The sequence below is a fragment of the Petromyzon marinus genome, chromosome 57 (assembly GCF_048934315.1).
Source record: "Petromyzon marinus isolate PM22_M1 ecotype Great Lakes invasive population chromosome 57, UKy_Petmar_22M1.pri1.0, whole genome shotgun sequence".
In the NCBI taxonomy this organism is placed as follows: domain Eukaryota; kingdom Metazoa; phylum Chordata; class Hyperoartia; order Petromyzontiformes; family Petromyzontidae; genus Petromyzon; species Petromyzon marinus.
This window is the reverse complement of record NC_133723.1, coordinates 2,697,003-2,716,543: the sequence shown is the minus strand read 5'-3', so window position 1 is coordinate 2,716,543 and position 19,541 is coordinate 2,697,003. Positions and strand designations below refer to the sequence as shown.

The 19,541-nt window shown below is 53.3% G+C and overlaps 1 protein-coding gene across 1 annotated transcript in view; it reads right to left on the bottom strand.

Moving 5' to 3' along the window:
• The window catches only part of LOC116954930 (uncharacterized), a 33,329-nt gene extending 18,342 nt beyond the window's left edge, over window positions 1-14,987 (bottom strand). The window contains exons 1-2 of the mRNA XM_032975762.2: window positions 13,428-14,987; window positions 353-4,715 (exon numbers count right to left, since the gene is read on the bottom strand). Coding sequence (XP_032831653.1) covers window positions 353-4,679 — 4,327 coding nt within the window. The 5' untranslated portion in view covers window positions 4,680-4,715; window positions 13,428-14,987. The remainder of the gene's footprint in view (window positions 1-352; window positions 4,716-13,427) is intronic.
• Window positions 14,988-19,541: the final 4,554 nt, after the last annotated feature.

Genomic DNA, 19,541 nt, shown 5'->3' with positions numbered 1-19,541 from the left:
TAGCAGCGCATTTATGAATGAACCCATTCATAAATGTGTGACTCCTTTAATCGACGAGACTAAGAGAGTGACTACATAAAATCCACAGACAGACCTGGCTAAAGGGCCGCAGGTCGTCATCGACTAGAGCATTTGTACGCACACCAAACGGACCAAGGCAATGGGGCAGCATTGTCAGCAGAGGGCAGCGCAGCAAAACAATCCATTGTTGTACTGTACTATCCTCCAAGCAGCTATGCTCCCTGCCACCTTCGCTGACCCACACTGACCAGCGGTGTGAAGTATGGTCAAATAACCCCCCCCTCCCCCCATGAACAATGTTCATCGCGGCATCCTTAGCGTGCCATCTCACCCTTCTTCTTGACGCCCGTGGTCGTTTTCACATCTCCTGGGGACTTCTTGGCCACGCCGGGCCTCCCCGGAGGCGTCGTGGCCTTCCCGAGGCTCTTAGCGTTCGCTCCGGGTGACGGCGTCTTCACCCGTGGCTGTTTCTGGGTCTTCACGCTCTGGGGATCTCTCTTTGTCGCAGCTCCCCCTCGCATCTTCTCCATGGCCGGTCCATAGTTGGCGAGCTCGGGGTCAACCATGCGCACGGCGGGGTCGGGCGGGGGCGGCGTGGGGTCGAGTTTGCGCGCGGCTGACCGCGCCGGGCACGGGTCTCCCTCTGGCGGTGAGGTGGGTGAGCTGATGGGCGCTGGTGTCGCCTCCGTGATTCTTGTCTGCTCCCGAGCTGCCGGACCCACAGCAGAAGCAGCGCCAGCAGCAGCTGCAGGGCCACAGGCCAAGGGACTCTCTTCTATCGCAGCCGCGGCCCAGCCGTGGCCCAGTTCCGGAGGCCCTTCTGAGTCCGACGACGAAACCACAGAGTTGTTGACCGACGTCGACGGGGTCTCGATGTCCACGTTGCTTTGCGGCCGCGTCGCCCACGATGACGCGGCGGTGGTGGGGTCGTCTAACCGGGCGGAAGAGGGGAACAGCTGTCCCGGGGTCGTCAGTGCCGCCGCAGCCTCGCACATCCCTTGCTGGAGTTGACCCGAGGTCATCACAGAAGGGTCACCGCCACCCGTGGATGCCGAAGCCTCCAAACACTTCTGTCGGTCTTCTTTGCAAAGGGGGATATCTATTGGCTGAGCAGCCTGAGTTGCACTCTGGTTCTTGTCTTGAGCTGTGTGGTGGCCACCTACTCTGGCTGGAGAGCTGCTGCTGCTGCTACTGTTGTCGCATTTGTCCAATTGGAATGCTGCGGACGAGGCCAGAGGTCCGTGCTGCTTCTGCATCATCTGATCACTCGCCATTGTCCCGCTCACCTCGTCCGCCCGCCCAGGGGACACGATCTGGTCGGGCGAGGCCGACATTGGCCTGGAGGCCTCACCGCGGCCCACCGATGGGTTCTCCACGGAGGTGGACAGGGACTCATCCACCTCGGTGGACTGCGGCGAGCCCACATCGACGGGCAGCGAGGGAGACACGTCGTCCATGGTGCGGGTGTTGGGTTCGTTGAGGAAGGAGCTGGTGGCGATCGACGTGGTGGAGACCGTGACGCCCGCCTGCAGGAAGCTGTCCTCCGTTGGCGTCGTGGACTTTGGGGAGGGCAAGTCCACTGCGGAGGTTTTCAGCTTGTCCTTGGCAGTTAGCTCTGATGTCCCCGCCGCCCTGTTGTAACTCTGATGTTGCAGATCGTGTTCCTCTCTGGCAGCCTTGGGTGGCCCTTCGCTCGCATTCCCTGGCATGCCTAGGGAAAGCAGCACCTCATTAGCCAAGTGCCTGGCTGTCTCCTTCTTCTCATCGTCCGGAAAAGGCACGCAGCTGAACGTTTTGGTATCGGCCAAGTGGATCACCTCCTTATTCGCAATGTCCTTAATTTCATTCATGATTGTTTCTGTGGCCCCTAGGCCTATGGTGCGTGCGGACTCGTGATCGTCGGTCTGATTGACGCTGCAGCTCCCAGGCGATTCCTCAACCGAGCGCAGCGTGGGTTCTTCCAAACCTGCGTCCTCCTCCTCCTGCTCCCGGGCCGCTGCCGCCTCCTCAAACAGGAAGGAGGGTTCGTCGACGGGCGAGAGGTTGTAGGGCGTGTGCCCGGCGCTGGACGGAGGGGAGCGCGTGGGGGAATCGGTGTCGGCCAAAGCGTCGCCTTCTCCACTTTTGTCCAAGCCTTGGGGTCCCTTGTCGGCAGGGCTTTCGTCCGGAGTCAGCTTGATCTCCAGTGGAGTGAGGTCGAAGAGCACGGACCGCTCGCACGACGGGGTCTTCGTGCGGTGCAAAATGGACGTGGGAGCGCGCAAGGTGCCACCCTCTGTCACGGCGCCGTCCTTCACGTTGTGGACCCCGTCGCTGGGAGGGCCCTTTTCCAGGCTGGGGAGCGCCAGGGATTCCCGGGAGGGCGACGAGGAAGTCTTCGGTGGAAAGTCAGACGTTTCAGATGTCTGCGACGACGTGACATTAGCGACGTCCTTCTCCATGGCAGATGCACCACCATGGAGTTTTGGAGTCGGCTCCATAGCAGCCGCATCACTAGCGGAACCTTTCGGACCTGTGTCTGCATGCGGATGGAGCGGTGCTGCGGCGGCACCGTGAACGGAGATAGTTTCCGGGTTGGTGTTTGCGGCGTCAAATGTGCGGCCCTGCCTTGTTTCCGCGTCGCTTGTTATTGCCTTCGGCGCATGCTTCTCCACCGCTTCCGTCTCCGCTTTGTCGAGGAATTCGTTGGACTCTTGCTGCATGCCGCTCGTGACTGCACCATCTCCGTCGGCAGAACGCTTCTCGCCGCCCGCTTCCGTGCGCTCTTCGGCTCCAGACGCATTCCGCTGGTTCTTATCTGGCGCACAGCGTTCATTCTTCTGTCTGTCGGAGTTTAGGGCCTGGTCTTCTTGGGGAGACGAGTCCAGGTCGGCCTCTACGTCCGTGGTAGTGATCCCCTCGTCGGGGGACAGCATCGACTCGGCCACGTCGGTGCTGTCGGGCGTCTTGCTGTAGTCCTCGTGCACGGGGCTCGGGATGATCTTCTCCACGTACTGCTCCTCTGACACGAAGATGTCGCTGGGACTCTCTGACACCAGGGCCTTGTGTACCGCCATCATCGCCTGCAGGTTGTCCTGCTTCACCTCGTCAAACTCCTTCATCAGGTCTTCCGGCGACGATGTGGGAGATGTCTTGGGGCCCGCCGATGCGTCAACCCGGCCTTTCAGCTTCTCCCTCAACTTAGGATGAACTCCCGCGAGTGGCTTCTTGATGTCTGCGGCCTCTTTCTTTGGAGATTTGGCTTTAGCTGAGCCCTTCCTGCCCTCTGAGGATGGTCCCGCGGCCTTCGCCGCTGGCTTCGGTGATCTCCGCTCATCGTCCTTTTTCCCGGCGGGCTTCGTGTCGTTTTTACTCACCTTCTGAGCGTCCCTCTTCACCTCCGGCTTCTTGCCGTCCTTCTTCACGGAGCCCCTGTTCTTCACCGCCTCGAAAGACAAATCCAGTTTGTTCTTCGCTAACGGGTCCCTCTTGTCCATCTTCTCTCCACCCTTGCTCTGCCTATTGTTGGCGTCTGACTTCTCCACCGCCTCTTTGTTGAGGTTCCTCCTGCTGGAGGAGGACCGGGATGAAGAAGACTTCATGTTCTCCTTGCTGGCTGCCTTCTGCCCCGGGCTGGCGTTCTTTGCTGCGGTCGTGCCCGACGTCACGTCTCTCTGCGTCGCCAAGGGGATCTTGAGGAACTCCAAGTGCTTGAGCTTCTCCAGGCCCTCCAGGACCTTAGCTTGTGGCGCGTTACCGGGGAAGAGGACGCGGACGATCCTCTCGGTCGGGTCTGCGGGATGCCACACCACCAGCACCGCCACAGAGTCTGTGCCGGTGGCGCAGGGGGCCGCCGCCGGCGCCGCCGCCCCGCTCTCCTTGTGCCCCATCACGCCATTGCCGCCCTTGGCCCTGTTCAACGGCAGCTTCTGCCCGAGCGGGTTGCCCTCGCGGCCTTCCCTCACTGGGCTCAGCACATACATGTCTAGGTGTCCCACGCCCAACTTATGGAAGAGGATCACCGGCTCAATGGCGGGCGCCGGCAGCCGGAATAATGGCTGTGGAGCCACTCGCAGCTTCTCCAAGCTCTCCAGGATCACCGTGGACACCTCAAGGCTCCCCTTGTCACGGGCAGCGGCCACCGCCGCCGCCGCCGCCAGTTCAGCATTGTTGCTGTTGTTGTTGCTTTTTTCCGGGACGTTGTAGAACACCACGCCCAGCTCGGGAGAGATGAGGAGATTCGGTGACTTTCGGAGCGACCAGGCCGGCGACGACGACGGCGGCGGCGGCGACCTGGGACCGGTCTCACCGTCACTCCCCACTCCTCCCTCCTCCGCGACCGCCTCGGAGATCTTCCGCCGCAGGAAGGAGGCGAAGCCGGGGAGGTTGTCGGTGCCCGTGTGCGTGAGGATGGTGGCGTCGACGCGGTCCAGGTGCCTCACCAGCTTCCAGAAGCACGACCGGGCCTCCGAGCCGCCATCCACCAGGAGGTTGAAACCGCCTACGGCGAAGAGCGCCGAGTCCCCGCGCCCGCTGGGGAACACGTAGCAGCACGGGCGAGACAGCTTGAGGAAGCCGCTTGCCAGCGGAGGCTCCAACAGGTCGAAGGGCGACGATGAGCCCAGGGGGGCGTCTGGAGAGCCGCCCCCCCACAGGCTCCCCCCATTTATCGGGTCCATGGCACCTGGTGTGGATCGTCACGCTCGGCGTCAGATCTGCAGTTGAGAGATAGAAACGATTCATTTTCAGAACGTTGGGGGGTTCCTCAAGAGGGGACGACATTCGATCCGTGTAGACCGCCAGTAAGGGGGCGGTGATCGCTTTGTATCAAGGTAATCGCAATTGAGTATTGCACGCGATGTGGTGATACAGCTAAATAATGCGATTTGATTATACAAAACAAGCCGTACGATGCAACTGGTTATTGACCAAAGGTGCCGATACGTAGCGATCATCGCCCCCTGCTGTGAAAACTCGACAGGACATTCATGCAAATGAGTTATTGAGAGGTTTTTTTTTCCTTGTTGAATAAGCACATACATTAATATAGCATACTGTACAAATATTCTATACAATTTTATAAAAAAAAAGTATTGTCGTAATCATCGGCCGTGGTCAATCTAACTTCTTAAAGACATAAGCGATACGATAGAGAAAATATTTTAATATACGATTCAATCCGATCGAGTCATATGTATGCATAATGAACTTCTTTCGCACCGTGCAGGAAATGTTTGAACAACTTCAGGAAGAAAACTACAAATATGAAAGCGAAGCAAAGATGATGCATAAGAAATTCGCTACACAGTTGGGGATACCAGGTCAGAGGGCAGCTGAAACACAGAGGCCAATTATTCCATGTGATCGTACCACCCGATAATTTCGTACAATTCATAGTCAGCCAGTATCAATCCACTGCTGGATGAGTGACTCCCCAAGCCGTTGCCATCCCGTCATGGTCCCGCAAAGCTACGATCCATCAAGCATCTGCGCCCGAGATGTTTTCATCTCGCTCCATCTCCGTAGCGAACGTCCCTTTCAGGCGTGTTCGTTCCCTTGGCTGGCATTGCCTCGTTAGTCTCAGCCACTGGCCGTCGTCTGTTTAAGCTGCGTGTCCTGGCCAAATAAACGTAATTTTTTTTTGTAAAAATATTTTCTTTAACCTGCATCTATTCCTCCGATCCAATATTGTTCCCCTTCCTGCATCTCGGTGTAATTCCAAGCTCGCACCTACCTCTCCACGCTTAATTTTTTTTCGCACTCTTCAGTTTTCGTTCCGTCACCGATTCGATTACCGTAACGGGTAACCTGCCCTGATTGAAAACTTTTTCCTTTTTGCTTACGTTGTGCCAATGCGGCCAGAATTAGATTCGATGCTTCTTTGCCCCGGAAGGCGGGAGGGGGAGGAGGCAAGGCTCGTAATTATAGTGTGGCTGACGCCATAATGTGCGCCTGTGCGGGCTGCATCCGCGACGGTCGATCAAAATGGAGCGCTAAATACAGGGGTGCAGCCACAGTGGGAGAGGTGTGCGAGTGATGTCGGAGCCGGTCCTGCGACCTGGCAAGCGTGGTTGTGTGGCCACCCTTTGCGAGTGGGCCCGAGTCTCGTGGCAGCTAAACGGCGCTCTGTTCCATCTTAGAATACCCGCTAATTTGTGAACTTAATAAAAAAAAAATCCCCCAGATTTCTCAGGGCCCCCCCCCCCATCTCACCCAAAATGTACATTTTAATCTCACCTTTACAAGTGATCCAATTGCTTTGCCCTCTCTGTCCCTTCTCGGCTCTCTGCCTGAAGAAGGGCCCTTCGCCCAAACCATCGGTCTGCCGCAGTGGCCTAGCGTGGTCAGCATGGGCCACAATAATTTACAGTCCCTTATCAATCCAGTGCTGGATGGGCCCAGGTTGGGAGAAATGAAATGCCCCCCCCCCATACGATTCACCCACCCACCCCCTCTGGGTATCCATCGCCTGGACCCATCAAGAGGCCCCGTGAGCCCTGGCACATTTGCAACTGCCTGCACAGTCGGTAGCGACGCCCACGACCCAGTACTTCGTGCAGTGAGCCGGTGCGAGCAAGCCAGCGTGGCGGGCGGCGTGTTTTTGGAGACAAATTTTAGGTCGGCGATAATTTCCGTCGTTGTGATTTTCCTGCCCCGAGGCAACGGGTCACGGCGGGCATGGAAACCGCTGCCATAGTGACGGCGGTCTCCGGGGTGACGATGGGAGTCGTGAGCCATGGTTCGTGCGGATGGACCGGCCACCTACAGCCTCATGCCACATCAAGGCAGGAAGCTCACTTGACAGGTGGGGGGGGGAGGGGGGGGGGTTGGTGGATCATGCACAGACTGGACTGACACCATCAACTCCCTACACTTGAGAACCCAGTTGAATTTCGGGCAGCTTAAACCTGAATTTGTAACCAGGGTCTCGGCGGTGTCACCCACCCCGGCCACCTCCTTCACGGCGCTTGAAAGGAATCTCAGAAATATTTCTGTGATATTCATTTCTGTGGGCCGTGCTCGAATATCGGGGGAGACCTGCGGGGCGGGGGGGGGTCTAACTGTGCTTTGAGAGTTCCGTATGGATTCTTTGTCTCGCGACGTGACACCAGTGGCGCAATTGCAATAAAATTTGGTAAGACGGCGAAACCACGTGCACCGTGTGTTGATCATTTCAGTTTCTTTATTTTGGTATAGCCCTGTGAGCCATTCAGCTCTTGAATCGGGTGCAACCACAACAAGCAAAAAAACAAAAACACGAACAAGAAAAACATCTTAAAGTGACTATGTGACTAGACAAAGTAGTCCATGTGCCAAATCAGACACTGGTTACCACCTAAGATAGCAAAACTTTAGTCGTACCAGTTTATTTGTAGGGCTAAGTATGATAACCTCACTCGATATAAACGGTTATCGCATCATTCACTGTTCTAGGCCGCGTAAACTTAATAAACACATTGAAAACCGCGAAAGTGATGCCACCTCGGATGGTGCGGACTGACCGAATGAAATATCTGCTCGAAGCTCATGGGCTACACTGTGTGAAAGTTTCCCTGAATGAACCTGGTGACATCATCGCTCATCGCAGGCCGTAGAGTGTCTGCGTCAATAGCGGACATGTGAGTCAGACTCTATTAGAGGCCACTCAAGAGACTCCGTAAATCACTGGCTTTTCGATCCCCACCGTGATGCCTGCATATTTGGAGTGTGCATGCATCTCTCCCCGTGGCCACGTTGATGTTTATCCGGGTCCTCCAAGGTGGCTAGATGTTGACTACCTCGTCTGGTATACAGGAGGTTGTGGGTTCAATCCCGACCCTGATTCCTGTATATTTGGAGTTTACATGCCTCTCTCCCCATGGTTGCGTGGATTTTTCTCCAAATCCTCCAAGGTGGCTAGATGTTAACTGCCTCTCCTGTTATACAGGAGGTTGTGGGTTCATTCCCGACCCTGATTCCTGTCTCTTTGAAATTTACATGCCTCTCTCCCCGAGGACATGTGGATTTTTCTCGGGCTCCTTCGTGGTGGCTAGATGTTAACTACCTCGCCTGGTATACAGGAGGTCGTGGATTCGATCCCGACCCTGACGCCTGCTGCTGCATATTTAGAGTTTGCGTGTCCCGCTCCACGTGGGTGACGTGAATTTTTCTCCGCTGTCCTCCGATTTTCCCCTTCACATTTAGCAACATGCGTTTAAGAGTGTTTGGCTGCTATACATTTTCACACGATAAGCCACTTCGTAGAGCTATCATTTGTGAGAGGCCGGGTCGCTTCTGCAAATAAGCTGTACAGCTCAGTGGGCCTTACCTGATAACAAAAAATAGTTTTACAAATTCCACAACGTGCACTCCCCCCCCCCCCCCCTCTCTCACCGAGCCTTCGAGGAACTGCGTGGTGAGAGTCCGGCCGAACAGCCCAAAATGACTAACAACGGCGTGGGAAGGGTCTCATCTGGGAGTGAGGGGCATCATTACTGTTCTTATTATTACTACTACTACGTAAAACCAGAATTGAAAAATGATGTATGGCAGCGACGTAAATTGTTAATGATGAGATCATATTAATTTTTTTCATCTTCAGTGACAGCCGATTCAATTTGTTTCCCTTTCGCGCGCTCGCGCTAAAACGGCGGGCCTCAATTCCACGCCGAACATTGATTTAAACGTCTGGCGAAGTCGTGAAAATTGGCACATTCGCGTCTCTGACAGTCCCTGGAAACTCCGAAAGTTGCTCCGGCTAATAGCGGTGACACGCTGCGCCGTGTGAAAAAAATGTATCCGTGAAACGAGCGTCCCCTCCGTAAGCTCTGCCGCCCGGTATGTGGCGAGTGATATCCGCACCACCGGTCCCCGACACCCCTTCGACTAGCACGGTTGGCTACATATGGTGCGAAAGAAGTTCAACGCACGTGCATACCCCCCCCCCCCCCCCCATCTTCACCAACCTGCAGCACGAAGTATGGTCAGACATCCCACGTGACTAAAAAAGACAAATTGTGGCGTGCGGTGCAACTGGACCGGGAACGTCCAGGCCAAAAGTGGCCCAGGTTGCTGGGCTATGAAGAGGTAGGGTAAGCGGTTTGGTGACGGGAAATGTAATTCCTTGCACTGGGGCTCACGTCAACTGAAATGCTTGGGGGGGGGAGGCATTCATCTAGCGGTGGATTGATGAAGGCCCCATAAATTAACTGGAATCGTTACGTTGGCCTCACTAACCTAGATTGTTTCGAAGTGAATGGTGAGAATTTCCTGCGGGCTAATTTCGTGTTTCCGGCAATTGTCTGCCCAGTTGTAGCCAATACAATTGCAGCCTGAGTCAAACAATGCGCTCCACATCCTGAACAGGAACTGCGCTCTTATACAAAGGGCTTAACTACTGCTCCTCAGCACCTAGGGAGAGAGTATGAACATACACAATGCTCTACCAGTAGTAGCACGTAGATGTAAACAATCTGGAATTTAAATAAAAAAAATCTTAAGAGAATCGCCTTAAAACTAAAATATCTCCATATATATCAAAGGCAAAGTTGTGAATATGTGTTGTCTGTTCAAAATGTTTAGCGTAGTTCCCGACATGCAACAAACTTGAAATTTGCCATGTGGGTACTTTCCAGACTGTACACCATGCAAAGATTATAAAAATACACTTTAGTTTTTTTGTGTGGGGGGGGCGGGGAGCTCAATAATGCATAGATTTTTGCACGGCAAGTGAGCTGTGACGTCAAATCTGTCACGTGACTCGCGCATGTGGAAGCGTAACGCATTGTAGTGTAGCGGTTAGCGCGCTGTGTGTATCTGTGTGTGTCTGTGTGTGTGTCTGTGTGTGTGTGTCTGTGTGTATCTGTGTGTGTCTGTGTGTGTGTGGCTGTGTGTGTGTGTCTGTGTGTATCTGTGTCTGTGTGTGTCTGTGTCTATCTGTGTCTGTGTGTGTAAGCGTAACGCATTGCAGTGTAGTGGTTAGCGCGCTGTGTGTGTATCTGTGTGTCTGTGTGTGTGTCTGTGTGTATCTGTGTCTGTCTGTGTGTGTCTGTGTGTATCTGTGTGTGTGTGTTTGTGTGTATCTATATGTGCGTGTCTGTGTGTATCTGTGTCTGTGTTTTGTGTGTATCTGTGTCTGTGTGTTTGTGTGTATCTGTGTGTGTGCGTCTGTGTGTATCTGTGGCTGTGTGTGGAAGCGTAACGCATTGTAGTGTAGTGGTTTGCGCGCTGCGCTACGAACCCGGCAAACGGAGTTCGATTCCCGCTCACGGCCACCACCGGTGACGATTATTTCAACCGCTCCTGGGCCTCCCCTAGGTCGACTCAACCTCAAACGAGTAACTGCTCTGCTGTGTGAACATCGCCACTGGGGAGACAAAGGCGGCCGGGCGTGGTGGATCCAAGTCCCGGGCGAAACCGCGTAGTACAGCTAGTATATGTATACGATGGGTGACGTTCTGGGCAATGGTCATTCTCCATAGCACGTAGAAAGGAGCGTGTCTATGGGTCTCTGTGCGATTCTCTGGGTCTCTGTGAAGTCGATTGCTCTGTATGTCAGTCTATGGGTCTATGTGCACGGGTATCTGTGAGCCTACGGCCTTCGCTGTGCGTAAATAATTTGCAAGTGCCTCGTTATTACAGCACGCGTAACATTCAAATTCGACGTCGATAGGGAGCCTGGAAGCATCGTTCTGAAAGGTCAAACAGAAGCATGCTGTCCATAATAGAGGTTTTTTGGGGGGGTTAGATCGCGTAAATATATAGATGTGTCGTTAAAAACCGCCACCACCCGACACGGCCAACTAGTAAGGGTTGTCACGTAAACAGAACGTGGCCAAATTTTGATTTAAAGCTTTCGTGACTGCAGTAATTCATATTCTTAGCCATTTCGGTAAAGTCACGTTGAAGGGAAACAATAAAATAAGCAAATATATTGTTTTATATATATTTTATATATTGTTTTATATATATTTTATTATTTTATTGTTTCCCTTCAACGTGACTTTGCCGAAAGAGCTAAGAATAAGAACGTGGCCAATTCATCGCTAGTACAGCACACCGGTTGTGTTGTAGTGTACTGGTGACGATTTGGCATTGCTTACGTGACAACCCTTACGAGTTGGCTGTGTCGGGTGGTGGCGGGTTTTAACGACACATTTTATATTTTTACGCGATCTAACCCACCCAAATAAACCCTCTATTATGGGTGATATTGGTCGCGAAAGCCTCCCTACGTCGTGTTAAACAGAAGCCTGCTGCCCAGCGGCGGTGGGATGGAGCGGTGCGCATTGCACGAGGTCAAATAGCCGCCGCGCATCAACGGCGGCATCCGTGGCTGGACCGCTACGTTCGATTAAGAAGAATGAAGAAGAGAGGAGAGAGACAATTCAACGACTCCAATCGGTGGTTACCATCGTCGTCATCATCATCACAGCAGCGGCGATCCGACTCAAAATGTACAAATCGCAAGCCTGTTGCTCCGCGAAATCTGCATCGACGTCAGCCGAGCGAAGAAGAATTGTCGTATCGACACGTTGACAGACACCAACATTCCACCACCCACCACCGTGTTGTATTGAACAGACTGCTGGGGCAAGTGCTGTTCGCGAGCACTTACGAAGGCACACGAGAGGGGGTTGGGTGGTCAGCGCCACGCCCGGCCGTCTTTGTCTCCCCCAGTGGCGATGTTTTTATTTTTTACACTTCGCACCGGGTACTCATTTTGAGGCTCAGTCGACCTAGGGGAGGCACAGGACCGGCTCGGATAATCGTCGCCGTGAGCGGGAATTGAACTCGGGTCGCCGGGTTTGCAGCGTAGCGCGCTAACCGCTGCCCCACCGCTCCCCACGCACTGAAATACGCACATTGATATGTACACTGGCAGTGGCACACACCAACACACACACTGACACACACACACCAACACATACACACACTGACCCCACACACACTGACCCCGCACACACCAACACACACACACAACACACACACACTGACCCCACACACACCAACACACACACACTGACACCACACACCCCAACACACACACACTGACCCCGCTCACACCAACACACACACACTGACCCAGCACACACTGACACACACACACTGACCCCACACAGCCCACACTGACACACACACTGACACACACACTTGACACATAGACACAGACACTCTGACACATAGACACACACTGACACATAGACACAGACACACTGACACACACACACTGACACATAGACACACATTGACACATCGACACACACACTGACACATAGACACACACTGACACATAGACACACTGATACACACACACTGACACATAGACACACATTGACACATCGACACACACACTGACACATAGACACACATAGACACAGACACACTGACACAGACACATCGACACACACACTGACACATAGACACACACAGACACACACACTGACACAGACACACACACTGACACATAGACACACACACTGACACACACACACTGATACATAGACACACACCGACACACACATTGACACATAGACACACAGTGACACACACTGCCACATAGACACAGACACACTGACACAAAGACACACACAGACACACACAGACACACACACACTGACACACAGACACACACACTGACACATAGACACACACACTGACACACACACTGACACATAGACACACACCGACACACACACTGACACATAGACACACACTGACACACACTGACACATAGACACAGACACACTGACACATAGACACACACAAGGACACAGATACATACACTGACACATAGACACACAGAGACACAAAGATAAAAGATCCCCCATATAGCCTTAACAGACTGTAGGGGCAAGTGATGTTAGCGAGCACCTATGAAGGCCGGACACACAGACACACACACTGACACATAGACACACACACACTGAAACATAGACACACACACTGACACATAGACACACATACTGACACATAGACACATAGACACACACACAGACACACACACTGAAACATAGACACACACACTGACACAAAGACACACACACTGACACATAGACACATAGGCACACACACACACTGAAACATAGACACACACACTGACACATAGACACACACACTGACACATAGACACACACACACTGACACACACTGCCACATAGACACAGACACACTGCCACATAGACACACACACTGACACACACACACTGACACATAGACACACACTGACACACACACTGACACATAGACACACACTGACACACACACTGACACACACACTGACACACAGACACACACTGACACACACACTGGGGCAACGCATCCCTGACGCTCTCATCTCCATCCCCCAAACCGGCACCATCATCCTCAATCATCAGCCTCTCTCTGCAATGCAATCATGTAATTGTTATATATTTATTAAATAAATTTTGTAATTAATAGGCACGTACCTCTCGTTAAATAGCCGTCACCGGGAGCCGGTTAAAATGTGTCTGCTATCCCCTTCCAGATGTTGGCGTCGCTGTTTTAGCAGCAGCAGCAGCGGCGTGATTGTGTATCTCTGTGTGTGTGTGGATGTGAGTGGTGGTGTCTCGTGCAATGACGGTGGTGGTGGTGCTGCTGCTGCTGGTTGGGGATGTGTGCTGCGTATTGAAGAGGTGGTGGAGGGGGGGGGCTAACAAATCGTGGTGCCAACCCAGAGGTCATAAAACCCTCCAGGTTTAAGCTCCATTGAGGGGGGGGGGGGGGATCCATCATCAGCAGCCATGGTCAATCCACTGCTGGATGAAGGCAACCTGACACCATCATCAGCAGCCATGGTCAATCCACTGCTGGATGAAGGCAACCTGACACCATCATCAGCAGCCATGGTCAATCCACTGCTGGATGAAGTCGCCCTGACACCTTAACCAGCAGCCATGGTCAATCCACTGCTGGATGAAGTTAACCTGACACCATCATCAGCAGCCATGGTCAATCCACTGCTTGATGAAGTCGTCCTGACACCTTCACCAGCAGCCATCGTCAATCCACTGCTTGATGAAGGCAACCTGACACCTTCATCAGCAGCCATGGTCAATCCACTGCTGGATGAAGTCGTCCTGACACCTTCACCAGCAGCCATCGTCAATCCACTGCTGAATGAAGTCGTCCTGACACCTTCACCAGCAGCCATGGTCAATCCACTGCTGAATGAAGGCAACCTGACACCTTCAGCAGCCATGGTCAATCCACTGCTGGATGAAGTCGTCCTGACACCTTCATCAGCAGCCATGGTCAATCCACTGCTGGATGAAGGCAACCTGACACCTTCAGCAGCCATGGTCAATCCACTGCTGAATGAAGGCAACCTGACACCTTCAGCAGCTATGGTCAATCCACTGCTGGATGAAGTCGTCCTGACACCTTCACCAGCAGCCATCGTCAATCCACTGCTGGATGAAGTCGTCCTGACACCATCATCAGCAGCCATGGTCGATCCACTGCTGGATGAAGGTAACCTGACACCTTCACCAGCAGCCATGGTCAATCCACTGCTGGATGAAGGTAACCTGACACCTTCATCAGCAGCCATGGTCGATCCACTGCTGGATGAAGACCTCATCCTGGGACGTGCTCTTTAAAGGCGAACTTCGTAGAATCACCAAACCACCGTATTGCAATGAATCCCCTCAGCCTGCGTCGGCCCACACAGGTTACGTAACAATTCCCCCCGTGAAATTCGCTCACACTGAAAGTTAATAGGATAACACGTAATTTACATGGCGAATCAATAGGAAGATAATCACATTTTTCTGCAACCAATCCAGCACCGGTAATTATTAAATGTATTGACAACGTGGAAAAAGATCATCCTAAAATGCACCTTTAAGTAACAAAATTCCTGGCTTAAAATGAATCATCAAATTAATATATTATAATAAGAAATGCCCCAAAGGTAAAAACCTCCACATTCGCATGGACTGCACGGGTGGGGGGGGGTACCCCTGCCACGGACCCTAGGAAACCCCGCACCGAGCCCCCCCCCCTCTTCTCTCCACCGCTCTCCATTGGTTGGCTGCAACGGAGTGGGGCGGGGCCTGTTTATAACTAGCCACCCCCACCCTCCTCCTCTAGCCCCGCCCATCAAATGGTCCAACGCCTTTCGATTAGTTCTCAACAGAATTATCATTTGGGGTCGTGCATAAATGACGTCACGCGTTTTTGGACGATTTTTGACCCCCCCCCCATCGTCACACGGCGTCACAGAAAGTCAGACCCCCCTCAAATATGACGTCACAAAGCTCTGCCCCCCTCCCCCAAAACAAATTAAGCATGCTTCAAACCGCTTTAAACTATTGTCATTGTAGTGCGTATTTAATGTGGCGCTGCACTCTGATGTTGTAGGAGAAATATTGTATTAAAAAAGTCTATTTCATTAGGTAGAACGTGTTGTCTATTTTTATTTAAAGTTGCACATTTTGATGTGACGTCACATTTCTCAAACTCCGCCCCCCCCTCGTCACACATCGTCACAAATGTCTCACCCCCCCCCCCCCCCCGGTGCGTGACGTCATTCATAGACGGACCCTTATATTCTTGGGTATTTCGGTAAAGTCACGTACGTAGATAGGTTCAAAGAAAATTACGAAAAAAATAACAAAAAAACTACGACGTTTCGATCGCAACACAAGCGGTCGTCTTCGGGAAAAGTGGGGTTAGCTTCCAAGGCAAACTGTTTATGACCATAAAAAAATGACCATAACGTGGATAGAACGCACGAACAGAACGCAAGACACAACCTGACAGTGGCATCGACCGCACCGTCGCCTCACGGCGTTCGCTGCCTCTCCAAGAGAACGACTCGGAGGCGCGCGGGGGAACCACAAGGTAGCGGCCACGTGGTGAACCGCTGCTCCCAAACAATTGAATAATTTGGCGGGACCCCGGGGTCCCGCAAAAATCAGATCAATGATTATTTTTCAGTCCGCCCCACTACGTGATCCCGACAGCAACGCGCCGCCCACCCAGACTCGCGCCAACAAGCGCCAGCAGCAGCAGCAGGCGGCGATCGACACAACGGGCGCCACCCCACCGGCCAAACGCGAGCCCCGGGGGGCGTCCGACGCCCTCCGGTCAGCCGTCGACCCTCGGCTTCTTTACCAAGGCGAGCCCCACCGCCCCCCCCCCCCCCCCCCAGGCAGTGGATTTAACGTGTTTGTGTAATTTTTCAACTTTTTACGAAACTTAGTGTCCCCGAGTAGCTCTCGACGAGGCCAATCGATTGACCGCTAGAGTTTTGTTGTGGGGTAAGGCAACGAGACTCGTGTCGCTACGCGGGTTTTCCCACCCCGGGGCAGTGATGGGACCCCGGGGTCCCGCCAATTGCTTCAATTGCCCAAATTCTGCGATCCTCGACGCATCAAGATCGTTTTCATCTAAGTACCGAATTGTTTGCGCACGTGGGAGGAAACCTGAGCACCCGGAGGGCCCCTGCACGTGCGGAAAGGGCAACACTCTATCCCGTAGAGACGGGAACACGTGGAGGGGAGGTGGGGGGTTTACATTCTTATTGTAACTTCGTTCTGGCATGGCCAGGCCACTGCTTCCTCCTCGACACCCACGGTGAAAAGAGTTTCACGACATCCTTGTGCCATCCACCAACCCTTGGTTCTGCCTCCACGGCGCTGGATTACGTGTGTGCCACCACCGCCCTATCACAGATCTGTCCCTCTGCAATAAAACAAAATTATTCAAGTGTTTGAAACCAAGTTACGGGATCAGTGTCTTAAGTTGAGACCAGGTTACGGGATAAGTGTCTGAAGTTGAGACCAGGTTTCAGGATCAGTGCCTAGAGTTGAGACCGGGTCTCAGTGTCTAGAGTTGAGACCGGGTCTCAGGTTAGTGTCTAGAGTTGAGATCGGGTCTCGGGTCAGTGTCTAGAGTTGAGGCCGGTTCTCAGGGTCAGTTTCTAGAGTTCAGGCCAGATCTCAGGGTCAGTGTCTAGAGTTGAGACCGGGTCTCGGTGCCAGTGTCTCGAGTTGAGACAGGGTCTCAGGGTTAGTGTCTAGAGTTGAGACCGGGTCTCAGGGTCAGTGGCTAGAGTTGAGACCGGGTCTCGGTGCCAGTGTCTAGAGTTGAGACCGGGTCTCAGGGTCAGTGTCTAGAGTTGAGACCGGGTCTCAGGATCAGTGTCTAGAGTTGGGACCGGGTCTCAGGATCAGTGGCTTGAGTTGAGGTCGGGTCTCAGGGTCAGTGTCAAGAGTTGAGACCGGGTCTCAGGGTCAGGGTTTAGAGTTGAGACCGGGTCTCAGGTTCAATGTTTAGAGTTGAGACCGGGTCTCAGGTTCGGTGTCTAGAGTTTATACCGGGTCTCAGGGTCAGTGTCGTCGAGGCCGAGTCTCAGGATCAGTGTCTAGAGTTGAGACTGGATCTCAGGATCAGTGTTTAGAGTTGAGACCGGGTCTCAGGATCAGTGTCTTGAGTTGAGACCGGGTCTCAGGGTCAGTGTCTAGAGTTGAGACCGGGTCTCAGGGTCAGTGTCTAGAGTTGAGACCGGGTCTCAGGATCAGTGTCTAGATTTGAGGCCGGGTCTCAGGGTCAGTGTCTAGAGTTGAGACCGGGTCTCAGGGTCAGTGTCTAGAGTTGAGACCGGGTCTCAGGGTCAGTGTCTAGAGTTGAGACCGGGTCTCAGGGTCAGTGTCTAGAGTTGAGACCGGGTCCCAGGGTCAGTGTCTAGAGTTGAGACTGGATCTCAGAGTCAGTGTCTAGAGTTGAGCCCGGGTCTCAGGGTCAGTGTCTAGAGTTGAGACCGGGTCTCAGGGTCAGTGTCTAGATTTGAGACCGGGTTTCAGGGTCGGTGTCTAGAGTTGAGACCGGATCTCAGGGTCAGTGTCTAGAGTTGAGACCGGGTCCCAGGGTCAGTGTCTAGAGTTGAGACCGGGTCTCAGGGTCGGTGTCTAGAGTTGAGACCGGGTCTCAGGATCATTGTCTAGAGTTGAGACCGGGTCCCAGGGTCAGTGTCTAGAGTTGAGACCGGGTCCCAGGGTCAGTGTCTAGAGTTGAGACCGGGTCTCAGGATCAGTGTCAAGAGTTGAGACCGGGTCCCAGGGTCAGTGTCTAGAGTTGAGACCGGGTCTCAGGGTCAGTGTCTAGAGTTGAGACTGGATCTCAGGGTCAGTGTCTAGAGTTGAGACCGGGTCTCAGGGTCAGTGTCTAGAGTTGAGACCGTTGTCTCAGGGTCAGTGTCTAGAGTTAAGACCGGGTCTCAGGATCAGTGTCTAGAGTTGAGACCGGGTCTCAGGGTCAGTGTCTAGAGTTGAGACCGGGTCTCAGGGTCAGTGTCTAGAGTTGAGACTGGATCTCGGGGTCAGTGTCTAGAGTTGAGACCGGGTCTCAGGGTCAGTGTCTAGAGTTGAGACCGGTCTCAGGGTCAGTGTCTAGATTTGAGACCGGGTCTCAGGGTCAGTGTCTAGAGTTGAGACCGGGTCCCAGGGTCAGTGTCTAGAGTTGAGACCGGGTCTCAGGGTCGGTGTCTAGAGTTGAGACCGGGTCTCAGGGTCAGTGTCTAGAGTAGAGACCGGGTCTCAGAGTCAGTGTCTAGAGTTGAGACCGGGTCTCAGGATCAGTGTCTAGAGTTGAGACCGGATCTCAGGGTCAGTGTCTAGAGTTGAGACCGGGTCTCAGGGTCAGTGTCTAGAGTTGAGACCGGGTCTCAGGGTCAGTGTCTAGAGTAGAGACCGGGTCTCAGAGTCAGTGTCTAGAGTTGAGACCGGGTCTCAGGGTCAGTGTCTAGAGTAGAGACCGGGTCTCAGAGTCAGTGTCTAGAGTTGAGACCGGGTCTCAGGGTCAGTGTCTAGAGTAGAGACCGGGTCTCAGAGTCAGTGTCTAGAGTTGAGACCGGGTCTCAGGGTCAGTGTCTAGAGTAGAGACCGGGTCTCAGGGTCAGTGTCTAGAGTTGAGACCGGGTCTCAGGGTCAGTGTCTAGAGTAGAGACCGGGTCTCAGAGTCAGTGTCTAGAGTTGAGACCGGGTCTCAGGATCAGTGTCTAGAGTTGAGACCGGATCTCAGGGTCAGTGTCTAGAGTTGAGACCGGGTCTCAGGGTCAGTGTCTAGAGTTGAGACCGGGTCTCAGGGTCAGTGTCTAGAGTTGAGACCGGGTCTCAGGATCAGTGTCTAGAGTTGAGACCGGGTCTCAGGATCAGTGTCTAGAATTGAGACTGCGTCTTATTCAGTCTTCAACGATGTGCGCCATTGTCAGTCTTGCACCACAGCTACAGGTAAGATGACGCGAGAGGAGACGTTTCGGACGATCGCCATCATGCGGGAATTCGCCGTACGGCAAACTTGCGTGCAGAGAGAGTAAAACAGAAGCCATTACCAGCCAAGTGTGGCTGTGTAATTCCTCCACAGTCCCGATGTAAAATTGTGCAAATGTCAAAATAAAGTGATACATCACAGATGTGTTTCTGTGCATGTTTAAGGGGGGGGGGGGGTGTTCTTGTGAGTTGTGCGTAGTGGGTTTTGTTGTTGTAGTATTACTTTCTTTCACGCGGGTGAATGTGGGTTTTTTTTTTAAAGTCGCA